Genomic DNA, 20618 nt, shown 5'->3' with positions numbered 1-20618 from the left:
ATGCACCTTAGATCGGACGGCGTACTAAGATGTACGTCAGTCGGATCTAGCCCAGCTTCAGGCGTATCTTGTTTTGTGGATACAAAACAAAGATACGCCGGAGCATCCTAGAAGTTACGTGGCATATCAATAGATACGCCAACATAACTTCTTCGTGGATCTGGGCCTTAGTGTTAAATCTAAAGTCAGTGTTGTATACCTACAGATCTGACCACTTAATATGATCAATGGTTGACAGTTTTTTCAAGGGTTGTGAAACATCCAGGATGCCACTCTCCTGGTGGGTGGGGCAAAACCCATCAGGAGGGCGTGGTTAGTGGAGTAGCGATGGCTGAGGCTGCCAAGCGTCTCACCTACACGAGTCAAGTTGGGAGAGTGGTGACCTGGATGTTTTACAATATTGTTTACCACTGGATGAATTAATAGGAATGCCAGCACCCCATATCTGTGTGCCAGTGGGAGAGTGTTTTTCCTCTTAATTCGAGTGGAGCTTCAAGTTCCTTCCGGGTCTTTCAAGGGGTTATATAGTGAACTAAAACATCCTGGTAGAGTTATTGTGTAATTATTTGTTCTATCACTCCCATTCCATATTTAATATTTAATTTATGTTTTAATCAGGTATATCCTAAGAATCATTCTGTTTAAGGGGACTATACACGGGTAGATCTCTTTAGGAAGATTTAGATGAGAGCTTGCAAAGTGATTGAGACCTGTATGTCTGTGGTAGCATTTTGCACATCCCATTGAATAAACAAGGCATGGACTGTGTGGCTGCTCCAGCCACATTAAGCATATATGTTTTCATAAATGTATGGGGATGAAACATCTACTAGATATTCTGCACTTTTACTACCTATTAACCTAACCTGGGTCATGTTGACCTCCACCGCAATTGCAGCAAGGATTCTTGAATTTTTCTGTGTTCACAGTAATTTCCCACATGATGAAATGTCTCTGCAGTCTTTAGAGCATCCAATCCTGGCAAACATAGAATTCTTCTTGTTATTAAAATATATGCTGTATGTGGGTAATCTTATACAGTTTGCTTGAATCTATTTATTTCCTTCCAAATTGATTCATTTTACTTCTGCTCAAAGGAGAAAGTACAAGATATATTCAGCAATTTGCCATCATTTTGTGCTAGACAGAAATTTAAGAGTTTTAATTACCTGCAATAATACGACAGTGTGTTTAGCAGTGATTGAATATCTCTTTATGGATCTCTGTACACCCCTTACTTCAATGTCACACTATCACAAAACTGATCATTTGGAATACGTTAATATTTAATTGCCTGTAATTTCTCATGTGGTCTCTCATCACTGTAGCTAGCTATATTTTCAGGATGGCCAAGGATATAAACACATAACAATTTTTCCTCCAGTAGTCTAATCATTCCATCTACACACGCACAATTTGAAAACCCTCCAGGGCTATCTCAAGTAATCCATTTTCTCATAAAAATAACATATGATAGATAAAATCTGTAACTATCTTCTTCAGTATATTTTTGCTTGGTAGGATGTTTGATTGGAGATATCTAAGACATCACTGTTATAATGAAAACTGCACTGACAATAAAAATTTGATACAAACAGCAGAAACAGAAAGTTCAGAATATTAGAGCTTATATTACCTAAATACGAACCTAAAATGAATAATATAGTATTTCAGATGGGACTTTCTTCCTATTTTTAATTACATGATGTGCAGTAGAGCAATGAATGTATCATTAGGGTATTGTACAAGACACAATAGATTGTTGGTCCTTTTAGTAATTTATATTCCTCTATAGAGTATGGTTTGGCTGCACTAATACAGTACTTCTGCCATGTGTTTATATAACAATTGTGAGTACTCTTAAAAAAAAAAAAGGTATTAAAATATTTTCAGGCAGCTCACATAAATCAATGTGGGTTTAATTCTAAAGCATACACTATCAATAATCACATAAATACCTTTGAAATTAGCACTTATTAATGCCTCTTGCTATAGAAAGTGAGTATGTATTTTGTTGGTAAATGTGCTGTAGTTTACTTCACCACTTCTGGAACTGTCAAGCCCTGTACACACGATCGGTTTGTCTGATGAAAACAGACCGATGGACCGTTTTCATCGGACAAACCGATCGTGTGTGGGCCCCATCTGTTTGTTTTCCATCAGTGAAAAACAATAGAACATGTTTTAAAATTTTCCTATGGATAAAAAACTGATAGAAAAAAATGTTTGTCTGTGTGGAAGTCCATCGGTCAAAAATCCACGCATGGTCAGAATCAAGACGACGTATGCTCGGAAGCATTGAACTTCATTTTTCTCAGCACGTTGTAGTGTTTTACGTCACCGCGTTGGACACGGTCGGATTTTTGACCGATGGTGTGTAGGCAAGACTGATGAAAGTCAGCTTAATCGGATATCCGACGAAAAAATGCATCGGATTAGAATCCATCAGATATCCGATCATGTGTACAGCGCTTCAGAGGCTTTCTCTACCAGAAAGTATGCACGGCTTCCTCCCTCCCTCCTCTATCTGTTAAGCCTCTAACACCTAAGACCGTGTGTGAAAGAGCACTTACGTCATCAGTGGAATACTCTGCCGGGGCACTACTGTCACTAACAGTGTCAGGGGCTTCACAGGCAACAGCTAGACACCCTGGTGATGTCAAGGTAGGCTGCTTGCATCAACTTTTGCAGCCTGATTTTTCATAGGCACTTAAAAAAAGGTGTTTTGGAACCTTTTAACCCTTTCAAGAACAGTATCACTTCAGTCCACTTTTCATCAGTATATTGAACAGAAATTAAGGGTGTCCCTTCCATGAGTCCACAAAATACAATGGCTTGATTCTTTTGTATATGCTATAATGAAATAAAAAAATATGGTCTCAACTCTTGGTTTGGAGATCCTACTTTTATAAATCTCTTGAAATTTGTGTATAACACTTCCTAGGCTGCATTAGTACAGTCTGGCAAAAGGAGGAGACAGAAGAGTCAAGCCAATCCTTTAAACAACTTAGGAATTTATTCAGTATATAGTTATAAAACAACACTAAAAACGTGCGTGGAAAATGTTGGCACATTTACAGAGTGCTAGAGTGGCTATGAGCTACCACATCATACAGCAGATGCATGCCTTTTCATAAACATTTTAAACATGAATCTTTTTCATCAGATGGTTTAGCGCTGAACATTATAACAATATTGTGTATGTGTTTTTTAGGGGTTTATTTAGAATTTTTAATCCACTCACCATTCACATGGTTGCACCTTCATGTATCAGCATGCAGATGCATGTCTTTTCATTTAAATTTTATATTTTAATTTTGTTTATCAGATGGTGTAGCGCTGAACATTTTACCAATATTGTGTATGTGTTTCCTCCTAATATTAGTACAGTCTAACCCAGGAATGGTCAAACTACGGCCCGCGGGCCGTATGCGGCCCGGCGGACCTTTAATCCGGCCCGCGGAGCGCTAGCTAACAGGGCAGCAGAGCTGGGGGTATCCTGTGAGCGTTGGCCGTGCATCCCCCCACCCGCGATCTTGTCATGCCGCGATCGCCACTAATTGAGGCCGCGGCTTTGTGGCCTATGCTTCGAGTTTCATGGAGCCGCCGTCAGCTGTGCTAGGTCGGGGATGATATAAAAAGAGAGCGCAGATAGGCTGCGGGCTCTCCACCCCAGGCCGCCTCTCGCTCCGGGGGATTAGGGAATTCCTCTGAGAGGGCGGTGCCACCTACGGGGAGACACAGGAAAGGAGCTGGCCGGAGGCTGCAGATAACACGGCGGTCACGTGATCACAGCGCGCGAACAGCAGGATATGGTAAGAGAGGTCAAAAAGACTAATTTAAAACCATAATTTAAAACCATCATTTATATCCACTCTTATATCCACTTTTATATATGTGCCTTAGGGGGCAGTGGCGGCTGGTGCTCAAATTTTGGGGGGGCGCAAACGGAAAAAAAAATGCAGCCTCACTGTGCCCATCAAATGCAGCCACCGTGCCCATCAATTGTCACCACTGTGCCATGCCAAATGCAGCCACTGTGCCATGCCATAAAAAAAAAAAGGGAGACCAACAACACTGTTCCCACTAAAATTGAAGGTACTATTTTATGAAAGAAATACATTGCATAAAAGTTTTGTAAAATAACTCTTTTTATGCTTTTCTACCTTAAATTAATCTAAACCTTTAATGTTACAAATTTAAATTTAATTTATATTAATTCACACATACACACCGTCCATCTACTCTTGGTCCGGCCCCCGGGTCCAATATATGAACCTATTGTGGCCCTTGAGTCAAAAAGTTTGCCCACCCCTGGTCTAACCTGTGTCATCAAACTCCAGTTAATATATTCCATGCTGCGGGTGTAAGCCCCAACTTTTGGGTTCTCCCCCAACCTTTTCATTCTCAATAGCAATAAAACCAATGGATCTAATCCTTAAAATAAAGTATAAACTGAACTTCTTTAGGTGAGGAAAGCAATATACTTTAATGTTTTTTTGTGTCTAAAATATGTACCACTGAGCTGTATTGCAATAGGTTAGGATAAATCACACTGCTCCTGATTTACCATATAATGTATCAACAAAAAGCTAGAAAATGTTTTAAGCTATCAGGAAACAAGCAAATCAATTTCAATAGTTTTTGTTTCTTATTTTTTTCCATGAGTAGAAGTGTTTAAAAAACATTTTCTTTGTGTGATGTTTCAGTTCCTTTTGCTAAAATCTATTTCACCTTCCGAAACCAGAAATCACATGTCATCAATAATAAGCTTAGTGCTGCAAAATACTTTTGATATTTCTCATAAAGTCTTTCTTACTTACTCTCATTCTCATACATACTGGAAAACAGTAACCTTATTTTAGACTAATTGGATGGAGTTATGATACAGGAGTAGTATGGTATAGTCTTTATTCACATGTCTGTTTATCTGGGCATATTTATATAAGACTGAAATTAATAGTTTCAAATTTTATCTTGGGAACTCTGCTCAGAGTGTGTCTCATTTATTGATCCCCAGTATATCAAAACTTTTCACAATATTTTTACACTTAAATAGAGATAATTCAAAGCACTCTAAATTGAAAATGGAACTATAATATACTTTTAGTACATTCCACATGTTAATTTCCACCTGGTTTACTGCATGTTGACATCACAACTTCCAATGCAAAACTGTTGTTAAATTGGAAATATAGCAATGGAAAAGACTAAAATGGTGAAAAGCAAAACATAATTACTGTGAATTACTGTAACATAATACTTTTATTTTGTAAAACGAATGAAACAAAATAAAAAACAAAATTTAAAGTCCCTCAGCACCTTTCGATATCAAAATGTTTTTTAAATGTTCCCCTTCTTAAAATACAGTATACACTTTTAAAAAAACATATAGGGGGGAAAAATAGATAATATGTGTTCCCTGTCTCTGACTGCAGTGATGCAGTGGGTGATGGCATGCCAAAAAGAAATCGGGCAATAGCGAAAACTGAAAACTACAGTATGAATGTCTTCCCAGCTAGATTTTGAAGTACACTACATTCCCCAGATCTTGCCAGAAGAATGTTGATGGTACCTTAACCTAGGCCCACATATGAGAGGTTGAGAAAAAGGTATCTAGAGACAAAACTTTAGTGTGTCAAAAACTATGATGGTCACCAGGACAGAAATATGCTGTGAAATAAAAAAATTACAGTTGTTACAAAACATATTGATAAAATAGACAGGTTGCAAAAATAGTGAAAGGTCTGAAAAATATAAAAAAATCAGAAGAGACTTTAGGAACTTAATATGTATCATAAGTATGCGCACAGCCTATTGCAATAATGTGTGAATCCCAAAGTTCTAACACACATACGTGTGTGTGTATATACATATGTATATGTGTGTATATACTATATATATATATATATATATATATATATATATATATATAGTGTGTGTGTGTGTATATATATATATATATATGTATATATATATATATACACACACACAATCTTATAATAATGATTGCTAAGTATTTTTTATTTGCTGGTAATGCTAATGTAGCAATTACCCCCGCCCGCAGGAGCCACTGGCGAAGATGGGTCCTATATTCTGCCACGACTCTATTGACAGCTCACTCCACACTGACACAATTGGCCGTTGACCAAAAGCAGTTTACACTTGTGTGACTTAAGAGTTGGCAAGCTACTGTTCTAAAATAATATACAGGACGTAGGCCACAAGCAATTTGGTTGTAAATTAATGAAACATATTATGGTAAAATGCTATAGCAAATTTAAACTGATCTATTACATGTGCTGGTAGAGTCTCCGTAATGACATCGACTAACTCAGAAAAAAAACAGGGTTCATGTGCACACACTTTGCTTATAACCTCAACAGCGGGTGTGATTATGCAGTCCTAATGTATGGGGTACACCTTAAAGGTAGCAGAATGTACCTGTCACCTAATAGTTTATGTTGGCTGGCTTTTGGTGGTGCTCTTCTTTAGGTGGTGCACTGTCCCTTTAAGAGTTGTAGTGATATACATGTAGATGAGCAGTTGCATAAAAGCAGTCTCAATGGAATTGACTATGCATATGGGAAGAGGTTAAGACATGTAGTTCAGCTCACCACTTCTGGCAGGTGACTAATCCGGTCCTAATGACTTGGCAGTCAGAAATTGGCTTTTGAATGCTAAGGTCTCAAAATCTGTTCCTGACTGGCTCACCCAGGCTGCAGGCCCACACGGCAACAGGTTCCTTTGTGTTCCAGTGCAGCCAAAAAACACTTTGTGACTCAGCCTCTCAACCTTCTGGGGTATATGAATGTATAGACATCCCTGGTAGCAGGTCCTCACTCCCTGGCACCAGCCTTAGGCTCCATTCCCATTTTGCAATTTAGAATTCCAAACTGTGTAGTTTGGTTGCCATTATCTTTTATTGGACCCCAGTGATGTGATTCCGTGATTGTTGTATGACAGGATCATGCGGCAAACTGGTCTTTTAAAAATCAAAATAAGTTTTTCACTTGTAAAGGAGCAGGAGCTTCTTTTTGGGTGACAAATGCACATAGGGCTGCCCATTCAAGTGAATAGGCTTCCCTATGCAACACGCAATATCACATGAAAATTGCACGGTCAAAATTGCCCAATTACATGATAATGTGAACAAGCCTTAGACTACTTCTAGTATCTTGTGGAATCCCTGCAAAAAGTTCTGTCTTCCCTGACCATTAAAGTCTGCAGCTCCATTAATTTTCATTGCACTCCTGTCGCTCCGTGCTACATTTCCCCTAATCTATTGTGATACATCGTCCAGGTGGGAGGAGGATGGAGGAGCGCTGTGCTCTGTTCTCTCTCTTCTGTAACACTGCCACTGCTGGGAGAGAGATGGTAAGAGGGAGCAGACATGCATGCTGCTCTCTATGTCCCCTATGCAGCAGTACAAGTGAAGAAATCAGCACACCAAGGATTACTAGAAAGAGTCAAAAGCTTTATTTTTATGGTCACATGGTAAACATACTGCAACATTTTAGAGCCATGGAGGGTCCTTTTGTTAGGCAAGTGACAAGCATCAGGCTATGCAGCTGTATGAGCAAGAGAGAGCAGACACTGGAGCTCAGCCTACTCTCCAACAATGAAGAGCTGGGTGGACACAAGACCTGCCCTGTCCCTATCAAAAACAGCCACTGTGTATAGCAACACCAACCACTGGGGGCCAGCAAGGTGGAAGAAATATGCACACGAGTGGAACCCGGCTCAGATGCACTAATGTGCATGGGGTGATTACAGTTTGCCCAGGCCTCTGATTCAATGCCTCCAAAACTGCCAGAATCCTCCTTCTCCTCCTCTCTCTCCTCTTGTGTGTTCTGTGGCATAGGAACAATGATGTTTGCATGAAGTGGGCCTTGAGATGAAAGGAAGTCCTCTTTTTCGTCCCACTGCTCTGCCTCCAGTGCCCTGTCTATAATACAATGCAGAGTCTGCTCCAGCAGGAACACAACAGGGATTGTGTCACTGATGCATGCATTGTAATGGTTCACCATCCTTGTGGCCTCCTCAAATGGTGACAGTACAGTGCATGCATCCTTAATGAGCAGCCATTAGCCTGAGCCTGACGTTGTGCCAATCTTACACAGGTACTCGTTGACAGCCTTCTGCTGCATGTGCAGCCGCTGCAGCATTGCCAAAGTAGAGTTCCACCTGGTGGGCATGTCACAAATCAGGCGGTTTACGGGCAGGTGGAATTCCTGCAAAATTTCAGCCAACCGAGTACTGGCTGTGTATGACCACCTAAAACGGCTACAGACTCTTCTAGCCTGCTTTAGTAGATCTTCCAACCCAAATTGAGGTTGTGCCAGGCATGATACATGTGTCAACTTTCCCTGTCTAAGGGCAGACAGGAGGTTTGTGCCATTATCATACACCACCATTCCTGGCTCCAGCTGGCATGGCGTGAACCACTTTTGGGCCTGCCCCTGCAGAGCTGCAAGAATCTCTGCTTTAGTGTGGTTCCTGTCCCCTAGACACACCAGCTGAAGCACTGCATGCCACCTTTTAGCATGACTCATTGAATAGCCCTTTGAATGCTTAGGGGGTACTTGAGGTTTATAGGACAATTCAGCAGAGGAGGGCATGGAGGAGGAGGAGGAGGGGGTAGAGCTGACAATTCGTGCATAATCACCAGCTGTATGGAGATGGGGGGCACAACAAGCTGCAGCACTGAGCCCTGCCCTGCATCCTTCCGAGTTGCAAGCATAATTACCCAGTGTACTGTGAACAAAATATATCATCCCTGCCCATGCTTGCTGAACCACATGTCAGCAGTAATGTGGACTTTGCGGCTGACCCCCTTACACAACGATGCCACAACATTGCCTTCCATGTGATGGTAGAGAGCTGGAATGGCCTTATGTGAAAAGAAATATTGACTTGGAACCTGCCATTGTGGTGCAGCACATTCTGTAAATTCACGGAATGGGCAGAATTCACCAGGCAGAAAGATAGAAGTTGTAGAGCCAGCAACTTTGACAAGCTTGCATTTGGAACGCTGGGCATGTGGGTGGCAAGGACTGTATTTTTTTTCCAGCTGCAGCAGATTTGCTGGCTATAGTCTAAAGCTAGTGGTGTACTGCTGACAGATGTGCTGCAAGGACCTGAGACACCCTGTGCTATACCATCATCCCTGTCAGTGGAGGCTGCTTAGAGGTCATGAGGAATAGCAGGGACAGACTGAAGTGAGTAAGGAGAACAGATTTGTGCCACTATTATGGGGCTTTTAGGTGATCTTGACAATGGGCTGAATGGTGGGAGGGTAAATGCCTTGTCAAGCATGAGGTACCAAAATGGTTGGTGTTTTTGCCACACTTGATGTGCTTGAGACAAAATTTGCAAATAGCAACAGTGCGATCGGCTTCACTTGTACTAAAAAAGGCCCAGAGAGCTGAGCTGTGGGAAGTGGGCCAGGAGATAACAGCTCCACAATGTGATGGAATAGGGTGGCTGCTCTCTACTTTTCCATGATGGCTGCCTTGTTGGGTTGTGCCTCACCCACACTTTCCTCCTCTGTTCTATCCGGCACCCAAGTCGAGTCAGTGACCTCATCATCATCATCTCCTCCATCCTCATTACCACTGGAAACAACTTGGCAATATGCCGTGGCTGGGGGAACATGAATGCCAATTTGTGTAAAAGTGTTCTCCCCTCTCTGTAGGCTCATGTTCCTGCCTTCCTCAACCTCATACTTAACATCTGAATTGAGTAATGGCTGTGCATCATCAAGGACAAGTGGCTGACGCTGTATTGAAATAACTCTGCTTACTCCTTCATGCCTGATGCTGGGGCTATGGCAGGAATAGCTGTAGACAAGGAGGCAGGTTTTTCCTCTCTAGCAGCTGCAGGGGACTGCACATTAGTCCCTGCTTGGGATACAGAGGATGAGGAGGATGAGGATGGTTTAGTAAGCCAGTCCACCACCTTCTCTACATTCTGTGGCTGGATAGCACGGGCAACATCACTAAACAGAGGAAATGATGTCCGACCTGAGTACTGACCATGTCCTCTGGACACATACGCTGCTGGCCTCCTTTCAGTGCCATGGGAAAGTCTGACTCTCCTTGCTTTCCCCCCAGACATGATTGGGGGTGTGGGGTGCTTATTAACAAAATGTATTAAAGATGTATAAATGTGTACATGGATGCAATTTAATCAATAGGATGTGGTATTTGGTGCACTTTAATTTGAGTATTTACTACGCAGACAAACTCCATGGATAAACTATAATACACTGCAATATAATGTGTCAAATGTGCAGTAACGCACATAACTATATGGCGTTAAACTTGCAGTAACGCAATAAAATATACAGTGTTAAACTTTCAGTAAATCAATGAAATTTACAGTGTTAAACTTGCAGTAATGCACAGAACTATATGGCATTAAACTTGCAGTACTGCAATGAAATATACAGCGTTGTACACTTGAAGATATGTTTTCTGATATATTTAACACAAGGTACTGTGTTCAACTTAGCTGCAACTTCCGAACCATTTAGTCAATGCATTGTTAGTTTCATGACAATCAACTATACCACTTGACAAGTTTATGTATATTTTCTTTTCCTAAAGTTTCCTTTTACTATGTACTCTTACTATTACTTTGTAAGCATAATTTGTGCTGCCTACTTTTGAAAAACAATAAAAAAAAATTATAAAAAAAAGAAATATACTGCGTTGAACTTGCAGTAACACGCAGAAGCACAGAACTACAGTATATGGCGTTAAACTTGCAGTAACACACAGCACTATATGGCGTTAAACTTGCAGTAATGCAATGAAATTAATGGCATTAAACTTGCAGTAACCCAGTGAAGAATACAGCGTTAAACTTGCAGTAACGCACAGAACTATATGGCGTTAAACTTGCAGTGATGCAATGAAATATACTGCATTGAACTTGCAGTAACGCACAGAAGCACAGAACTACAGTACAGGCGGTCCCCTAGTTACAAACATCCAACTTACAAATGACTTTGACTTACAAACGGAGGGAGACGACAGGAAGTGAGAGGAAATCTACCCCTAGGAAGGGAAATTCAGTCTTGTAAGAGCTATCATTTAAAAAAGGTACCTCCACTGATGCTTTATCACCAATCCTTGTTTCCACAACAGCCCCAAATTTTCAAAATCCAATTGTCATAGGGACAGAAAGTGAGGTGAAATCTTCTGAACAGGGACATAGACAGCAAAACAAACTCTACAGGGGTATTAACCCTTAAATATGCTATCCAAAAAGCTTTAAAATATTTTGTTTTTGGCTACACTTAACAAATTTACCAGTTTCAACTTACAACAGATTCAACTTAACAACAAATTGCCAATTGCCAAGCTTGATTGCCCACTCCAGCACTTCCTCTATGTAGTCTGGGTGTAAAATAGGTCCACTGCAAGCAAAGAAAGGCAGATGTTTCATGCCAACCAAAAGGTGTGGCCCCACCACCCACATGGCCTGTGAATGTACAACCTGCTTGTAGCTGCAGATGAAGAAGTTCTTCTTAGAAGATGGAAGTTATAGACACTGTCATTTGTTTGCAATACAGAACATTGCCTTCAAGTTTTTGATTGTCTACGTTAGTGATTTATTATTGTGTTTTGATTTTTTATTGTTCAAATATTTATTGCTGAAAATAATTAAGGATTTAAAAACATGTCACATTTGAGACAACAAGCATTATATGATGAGGTACAACCAATAAAAAAAAAATGCCAAGGGCATCCATGACAGAGACAATGTCGCTTTAGCAGGTAATACATAAGGAGCCCAAGTCATAGAAACTGTAACAACAATGATTAAGACTTATATAGTAATGTAGATATACTGAAACCTGTCTATGGGAAGGGGGAGAGGAATTCCTAGACTAATAAGAACTGGAGGGGTAAACAACTGTGGAGCCAAAGCCTACCATTAAAAGGGTTAAGCAGGTGATGTGCAGAGGCTTGGATATTCAGGGAAACATGAAAAGACATGTGGTGGACTGTAGGAAGAATATATGTAGAGTATAGATAGAGGAAAAAGACAAGGAGTGAGAAGGAGGGAAGGGACCCTCAGAAGAGGGTGGGGAGGAGGAAGGGAGTTTCCCCGGGGGGAATCTGGGTCATTTAGAAGGTGTTGTTGAGCTTTCACGGTGAGTATGCATATTGTCAGTTATGGGAGCACCACTGTGGTACCAAATTTGGGAGGTAGAAATTTTGACACCCGTGGACCCCAGAGTTTCTCATATTTAGCCACTCAGTCTAGTAGCATGGTTTTTATCTTAATGTGGATAATTGCTTGTGTATTTTGAGCTGTGAGGACACAGAGAGGGGGTTTTCCAGGCTCTTGCAATAATCTATTTGGCTGCAGTGGTAACTGCCTCACATACTGATGACCCCCTGAACGTTGCCTCACTTACTCCTAACCCACTGAACTCTGCCTCCCTTACTCCTGACCCCCTGAACTCTGCCTCACTTAATCCTGACCCTTAAACACTACCTTACTTCCAATCCATGATCTTTGCACCACTTACTATTGAACACTTTGTTATGTATTCTTGCATTTGGTGATATATAGTAGGTGCATGCTTCATTAATCTGATGTCAGAAAACCAAATGAGGTTGTACTTTTCAATACACTTTGCACTGCTTTACTGAGTAGGGTGCAGGAATATTGTTTAATGGGAAAAAAATTGGACTACACAGGAATACCTCACCCCAGTCTAAATTTATGCAGTGTCAAGTTTGTAATGTAATCACAATCCTAATGTTTTGTATTTTAATACATTGTTCTATATACTTTACTCCTGACTAACTTGAATCTTTGAGATTATGCAGTATGTACAGTATGCTTTTGTGATGCAATAAGTATAACTAGCTATGTTATTAGACTATGTAATTTGATTTGTTTCCAAGTAACACATTCTAGTGTCAAATTTATAGGGGATAACTGGCATGCAAACAACCTTCCTCCAACCTCCCTAACTTAATTGTTATAGGGACCTCATCATGTTGTTGAAAGGAACTGAATTTGCAGATATGCTTTGAAACATAGCAGAATGCAGCATGTCCCTACCTCCTACCACAACAATTATAAATGCTCCATGAAGTGTATCTGATTTCTTTTATAAACTCTTAGCTCTGCCCTGAGAAGCGTAACTTCTGTAATGGGAATTAGGCTTTGATAGCTGATATGTGGCTTAATTAAAAGTCAAGCAAAGCATAACCAAGATCTCTACTTTGGAAGGAGACCTAAGGTTCATAATTAGAATGTGCCTTACTTTTATTTAAACAGTCATGTCATACTAAAATATAGTTTTTTTTCTACAAAACTTTAAGTTTTTAATTGCCAAAACATAGTTACATAGTTTAATACGTATGTTTCTAGTGATATACTATTGATATAGCTAGTGTGTAGGAAAGTAGTGAAAACCAATCAATCAGTTATCTGTGCAGGTTAGAAAAAGAATATCAGCATCAGAGAGAAAAATCCATAAGTCACACATCAATAGTAGACTTCTTGTGAACAGTGAATGGCAGCCTCAGCCCCAGCTCTGACAAGGCCACACCCAATGCCTTCCGGTCTGCCCCTTGGAGCTTAGTTATGACTAAGCTCCAAGAGGTAGAGTGGAATGCACTGGGGGCATGGCCTAGTTGGAGTCCAGGCCGAGGCTGCCATTCACTTTTTACACGGGCCTGCAATTGATGTGCGGCATATATTTTTTTCTGTCTGATCCCACTGCAGTTTGGAGCCGGGACAAGCTCCTTTTTCAGCGGTCATTTACATACATCTAGAGTGGACTTTACCTCCCACCTGAGGGGCACCACAATATTTTTCATAGAAAAAAAGGCATGTTATGTTGCTTCAGGAAACACCATGTTTGCAACATTTTAAAGAGGGAATAGATACATGATCCCTTCCATGTATCCAATGATTTTCTACAAGCCAAGTTTGGTAACACAGCCTGTCAGACATGTTCCAGAAAAGTGTTGTCTCTGATGATGTTGTTAATTACATGATAACACAACAAAATAACTCTGCAATATAAAATCTACAGTCATGATATTGCTCTAATATTACTGTACATCTTTAAAAACATTGGTTTTATCAACATGCATTTTTTGTATGACAGGCTGCTTTTAAGCCTTGGTCCAGAAGAGTGCCATGTTGCTAGTATGATACCCAACTGCAGTGGCCTGTGCTTGCTGGTGTTGGAATGTTTCTGTTAAAATAATATGAAGTTTAAAGTCAGTAAACAGGATGCATGTTCCTGAATTTACTTTGACCGGAATTTGGATTGGAGGATTTTAGAGACATGTAGATTGGTGGGTGTAATTTACAAACTAAGTTCCTTTCTACGTATAACGCCAAGTTTACCTTGATAGCATAGGGTGGATTTGTCCATTCAAATATATCTGCTACCATAATGCATATTGATGAATGAGCATGAGTAAAACAGAACACATGCAGCAACATAGCAGCACATAAAGAGTTTTTTTAGCCTATCTTGACTGCTGGGAGTTACCCAGATTGACAGGTATAACAACAGATACAAGTCTCAGGCCTCGTACACACGACCAAGTTTCTCGGCAAAAACCAGCAAGAAACTTGCTGAGAGAATTTTTTTTGCCGAGGAAACCGGTCGTGTGTACATTTTCGTAGAGGAAACTGTCGAGAAACTCGACGAGCCAAAAAGAGAGCATGTTTTCTATTTCCTTGACGGGAATGGAGAAAATTGGCTTGTCGAGTTCCTCGACAGCTTAACAAGGAACTCGACAAGGAAAATTATGTGTTTCGCCCGCCGAGTTTCTCGGTCGTGTGTACGAGGCTTCATTCGATTTCTTTATGCAAATATTATTTAACCAGTAAAGTGTTCGAATTCTATAGGTACCCAAGAACAAATTTTAAGCAGATTTCTAATGTTATTCTAACCTACATTAGTGACAGTATGCACACGTTTTCTGATCATTATTAACTATCTATTTTCAATTTGTTTTACATCAGTAGTCTCTGATCAGGGTCCAAATGTTCCCCCGGGCAAGTACAGCAGGCACAGATATAAGACACAAAACAGTTACCTGCCCTACGTAAAAATATGAACTTGCACTTCTTTCTTCTGTGATAAACTGGTGAAGGCTCAAATGTGTATCGTTCACACAAAAAATCTATTCCCTTGCAAACCCTTGTGATAAATCCTGCATTTATCGTTTATTACGGCTTTAGAAGCAACATCAAATAAAAGATGGATTTAAGCATATCCATGTTTATCAAGCTCTAGAACTTACTTTGCTGTCTCCCAGTTTCTCAACTCAGATCCATTACAGTCATCATATACACATACATCCATTGAGGAAAAGCAATATTAGATAATATAGCACATAGGAAAAAAAAGAAAAAAACTTTCCTATGAAACAATCCTTCATTTTGCGATACTGAATTGTGTAAAATGTCCAGCAAACTATTTTATTATTAAAATATTTCCATTTTGTTTAGAGTTACAGCCAAATAATTTTTGGTTGAACAAAATACTTTGTAATGATTATAGCATAAACTGCAGCTAATATGGTGCTATTTTCTCTGCAGCAAATACAAGGTGTGGATGACCGGCCATTTGGCAGGTTAGTGATGGAACCAGAGGTGGATCTAGAAAGTTACCAGTCAGCATTGGAAAGAGTGCTTTCTTGGCTTCTTTCTGCTGAGGATGCTTTACAGAGTCAAGGAGCAATTTCTGACAATGTTGAAGACATCAAAGAACAGTTCCATACACATGAGGTAAGTCAAAGGTCTGCCAGGAATTTGTGTATGCCTATTACATTTTTTTACATTCCATACTTTGAGAGTTGAAATAGTTTAATGCTGCTACATATAAGCTTACGGCTACTTGAATGGGGATTTTATTGCAAAGTAATAGAATTTTATTTCTACTTAAATTATTCTCTACTCTTTTATATTCTTAGAATTGAGATAGTGAAATTTAGATAATTAAGCTCCCCATTAAGACTCCTTTCACACTGGAGGCATTTTTCAGGCGCTTTGGCGCTAAAAATAGCACCTGTAAAGCGCCTGAAAAAGCTTCATCTGCAATCCCAGTGTGAATGCCCGAGTGCTTTCACACTGGGATACTGCACTGGCAGGATGTCAAAAAAAGTCCTGCAACCAGCTTCTTTGAGGCACTTTAGGATCTCCTAAAGCACCCCTTTCCATTGAAATCAATGGGAAGCACCGCCAAAGCACCTGCAAAGCTCCTTGGCAGTGGTGCTTCATGGGCACTTTTAACCCTTTATTCGGCCACTAGCAGGGTTTAAAAGCGCATCGCTAGTGCCCGAAAAACTCTTTAGCGGCCCTTTACCAGTGTTTTTTTCGGGCGGTGGCAGTGTGAAAGGGCTCTTAGAGGACAGCACCACCAAGACAGGTTCCACCCACCTAGCAAGCAATAAGCAATAAAAAAAGAAAAATGCAGAGGGCACCTACTACCCCCAGGGTCTGAGCATTTCCTTATCCACAATAGAAACATAATAGACTGTCTACGTATATTACTTTCCTTTTCTTTCACCTATGTTTAGGTAGAATAGTCTCTAGAATAGTAATAATCAATGTTGCCAATCTTCAAGGCTGATAGGCAAGGATTGTCAAAAAAGGGCATGGGAAGCTGGTAAGTGGCATGGGGCATACGCCAATCCAAAATAGTTTTTTTAATTACCTACAGCAAGGAAAGGTTTGGCAAGCAGCGTTCATTATGATTGATGTGAATCTGCATTGCTACACCACTTGAGGATGGATTTACATGGTGGGACATTTTATAGGGTTTCCTAATTTTTTAACGTTTTCACTGCCACAGCAGCAACATCAGTGAACAGAGCTGCTTCCAGCTGTCCAGATTAGTAACCCCAGAAGCCTTTTAATACAAGATTTGCTTCAGAGACCATTCTCTTATAACAAAATGTTTTCCTTGACTCTCTACTGTACATTTGTGACCTCAGTTTTGGTCTTTGTCTCAAAGGGGAAATATCAAAAGTCTGTGTATACCCCTGATATTTCCCAAAAGCCCCTACCACAGTAGTGTAAAAAATAAATAATTAAAAAATTTAAAAAATAATTAAAGGTAAAAAAAATGCCTCATTCACATGGCCACAGAGGGCTGCACAGCACCATGAAGAAGCATATTTTTGCTTCTGGGAGTGTGTGTAAAGCTGTGAGCAGCAGCCTACTGGTCTAACATAATGTATACAGCACATTTTAATTTAATTCACTATTTTCATATTCAGAATTGTGGTATGGCGCATGGCCTAATTTCAGTAATCTAATAATTAAGGATGGTCCCCTGGTTCGACTCAATCGTAAGTTGGACTTGAACATCGGGTGTTTGCTGTTCGCTGAATTCCGAACATTATGGGGCATTCGCAGCAAATATACGTGCCGTGGAACGCCCCATAATGCACTGTGAGATCTCAGTGCATTGATGTCTGCTGATTGGCCAAAGCATGCACCTGACCTGAATGCTTTGGCCAATCACAGTGTGCTCTGCTGTAAGAGCCATGATTGGCCAATTTTGCCAATCATGGCTCAGGGCCTAAGTCCATATATACACAGTGTAGTCAGTGTAATGTAGACTATATATGCAAAAAATGTCCCGCAATGTCAATCCATTTTTAATCACGCCGTCTGACGGACCAAAAGAATAAAAAACAGAATCTCCTCCTCGATGGGAGGTGTCCCGCTGACTGCTATCTTTTTGCTGTGACAGCTGTTATATAGGCAAGGGCGGGGCCACCCGGTGACGTAACTGAGGGACCCTGTCCCTTCTGACATCATGGGAAGCAGGGTCATCTGGTTACATCAGTGGGTTACCCCGCCCTTGCCTATATAACAGCTGTTACAGCGAAAATACAGCAATCTTAATAAAGGCATTGTCAAAAACGGTTGTGTGTTTATTATTTTTGAAACTTTTTTGGGTGAATGGGTAGGGGTACAATGTACTCCTACCCATTCACATATGGGGGCTGGATCTGGAGGCTCCCTTGTTAAAGGGGGCCTCCAGATTCTGATAAGCCCCCCGCCCACAGACCCCACAACCACTTGGCAAGGGATGTGGGGATGAGACTCTTGTCCCCATCAACATGGGGACAAGGTGCTTTGGGGGGGACCCCAAGGTACCCTCCCAATGTTGAGAGCAAGTGGCTTGGTATGGTTCAGGAGGGGGGTGCTCGCCCATCCCCCCACCCTGTCCTAGAAGGCTGCATGCTCGGATAAGGGTCTGGTATGGATTTTGTGGGGACCCCACGCCAATATCTTCCTTGATTTCTATCTATATTTCCAGGAACCGGCAATATATTACAGCCGCAAGCAATATTCAATTACATTTTTTTCCTTTAGAAATTTAATTTTGCTGCGGGACTGTAAAACACATCAGACAGATGCGCCACTTTACAGGCAGACTAAGGAAACTCCCCAGGCACAATATTTAAAGGAATATTACATTTTTATTGTTTCACTTTAGGCATTCTTAAAATCACTGCTCCTGAAAAAAGTGCTCCTAAAAACGTTCCCTGGGTCATTACCCGAGTCCCCACACTTTTTAGGGCAATAACTTGCGTATAAGCCTTGAAAATAAGAACTTTTGATTTTCATGTTCATGTCCCATAGACTTTAATGGGGTTTGCATGCTTGCACACATTTTTTGCCTGTTCGCATGTTCTGGTGTGAACCGAACTGGGGGGTGTATGGCCCATCCCTTCTAATAATCTTCACATTAATCTTCACAATAATCTTCACATTAACCCATAAAGCAGACCCTGCTGTTATCCTGCCTAAGACCCATAGGCATACTACCATCAATGTTGGAGAAAAAATAAACAAATGAGATATACATTTATTACTATTTTATTATTATGTTTATTACTGCATACAGCTAATTTTATACAGCCACACATATAATAGAGTTTAATAAAAGCAAATAGAAGATGAATTCAAGTGATTGTAAAGGCTTGTTTAAATAAAAATAAACATAATAACAAACATGTTATGCTTACCACCTCTGTGCAGTTGGTTTTTCACAGAGCAGCCTGGATCCTGCTCTTCTCGGGTCCCTCTTTGCTGCTCCTAGTTCCACCCTCATTTGAGTGCCCCTCAGCCAGCAGCTTGTTACAGGGGTCACCCAAGCCAAATCAGAGCTCCATGTATCCATTCAGACACGGATCCCCGACCTATCCCCGCCCCTATCTCCCCTGATTGGCTGACTGACTTTGATTGACAGCCGTAGAAGCCAATAGCACCACTGCTCTGTATCAGCCAATTAGGAGGAGATTATTGAATGGCTGAGGGGACGTGGACATCGCTGGAGAGAGAAGAAGCTCAGGTATGTAATTATGTAATTAGGGGGTGCTGGGGAGGCTGCTACACACAGAAGGTGTTTTATCTTAAAGCAGACTTCCACCCTAAAAACAAACATTTTATTAACAGCTTGCCTTTAATGTAAAAAAAAAATCTTATTTTTTTTTTTTACTCACTTGTATATGGCTGTTACTAGGCAGATTTTCGTAATCTGCCTAGTTCCTAGTCTACGGTGGTTCAACTTCCTGTCCTACGACCCCATTGCCTCCTGGGAAATTATGACACTCATTTCCCAGGAGTCTCTGGATATGAATGTGCCTAAAAATCCCAGCATGCACCTCTCTAGGGAAATCCAAGAATACACAGGAACTAGGCTTCTAGGACCTCGTACACACGATAGGTTAAACAGAGGCCGATCGTGTGGGCCCCATAGGTTATTTAACAATTGGTTAAACCATCGGTTAAAAAAAAGCCAACTTGCTTTAAATTTAACCAATGGATTCCTAACCGATAGGTCAAAACTGATCGTTAGTAGGCACAACCATTGGTTAAAAATCCACGCATTCTCAGAATCAAGTCGACGCATGCTTGGAAGCATTGAACATCATTTTTTTCAGCACGTCGTTGTGTTTTACGTCACCGCGTTCTGACATGATCGTTTTTTAAACCGATGGTGTGTAGGCGCGACGAACCATCAGTCAGCTGCATCGGTTAACCGATGAAAACGGTCCATCAGACCGTTCTCATCGGATGGACTGATCGTGTGTACGCAGCTTTATGCCCACAGCTAACATCGAAACGGCCACAAGATCGCTGAGCAGATATCAAGTGTTTACACTGTTTTATGTACCGATCGTGTTTTTTTGATAATTGTAAAAGAATATTGAATGTAATGTATTGCAAAAAAAAACTATGCCCGGAATCCCACTTTAATGCATAGAATGCATTAAGATAAAAAAATACATCTGCCTTTACAACTCCTTTCAGTTTTCTTGTGTGCATGTATGTATTGTAATAGTGACATTCTGCGCAACAGAAAAAGTCTAAAACATATGTTGTAGAAAGAAATCACTATTTTTTTCTAGAATTAATGTCACAAAAACAGGTTTTATGCAGCAAAAACAAATATAAATGCAGAACAGCTTTACCATTGTCTTGTTTAGTTCTGGTAATTTTACCACCTACATTAGGTTGAAAATCAGCTTTATATCCCTGCATATAATTATACTGTTATAAAATTTTACTATTCTCCACTCCTGCTATAAAAATTTTCT

General features: G+C 40.5%; 1 protein-coding gene across 1 annotated transcript in view; it reads left to right on the top strand.

Annotated features, from left to right (window-relative positions):
• DMD (dystrophin) overlaps positions 1–20618 on the top strand; it is a 2981380-nt gene that overhangs the window by 889726 nt on the left and 2071036 nt on the right. Inside the window, exon 10 of the mRNA XM_040336499.1 lies at positions 15598–15786. Coding sequence (XP_040192433.1) covers positions 15598–15786 — 189 coding nt within the window. The remainder of the gene's footprint in view (positions 1–15597; positions 15787–20618) is intronic.

The sequence above is a fragment of the Rana temporaria genome, chromosome 2, assembly GCF_905171775.1.
Source record: "Rana temporaria chromosome 2, aRanTem1.1, whole genome shotgun sequence".
Classification (NCBI taxonomy): domain Eukaryota; kingdom Metazoa; phylum Chordata; class Amphibia; order Anura; family Ranidae; genus Rana; species Rana temporaria.
The sequence above is the reverse complement of the archived record's forward strand: the minus strand, read 5'-3'. Positions and strand labels throughout refer to the sequence as shown.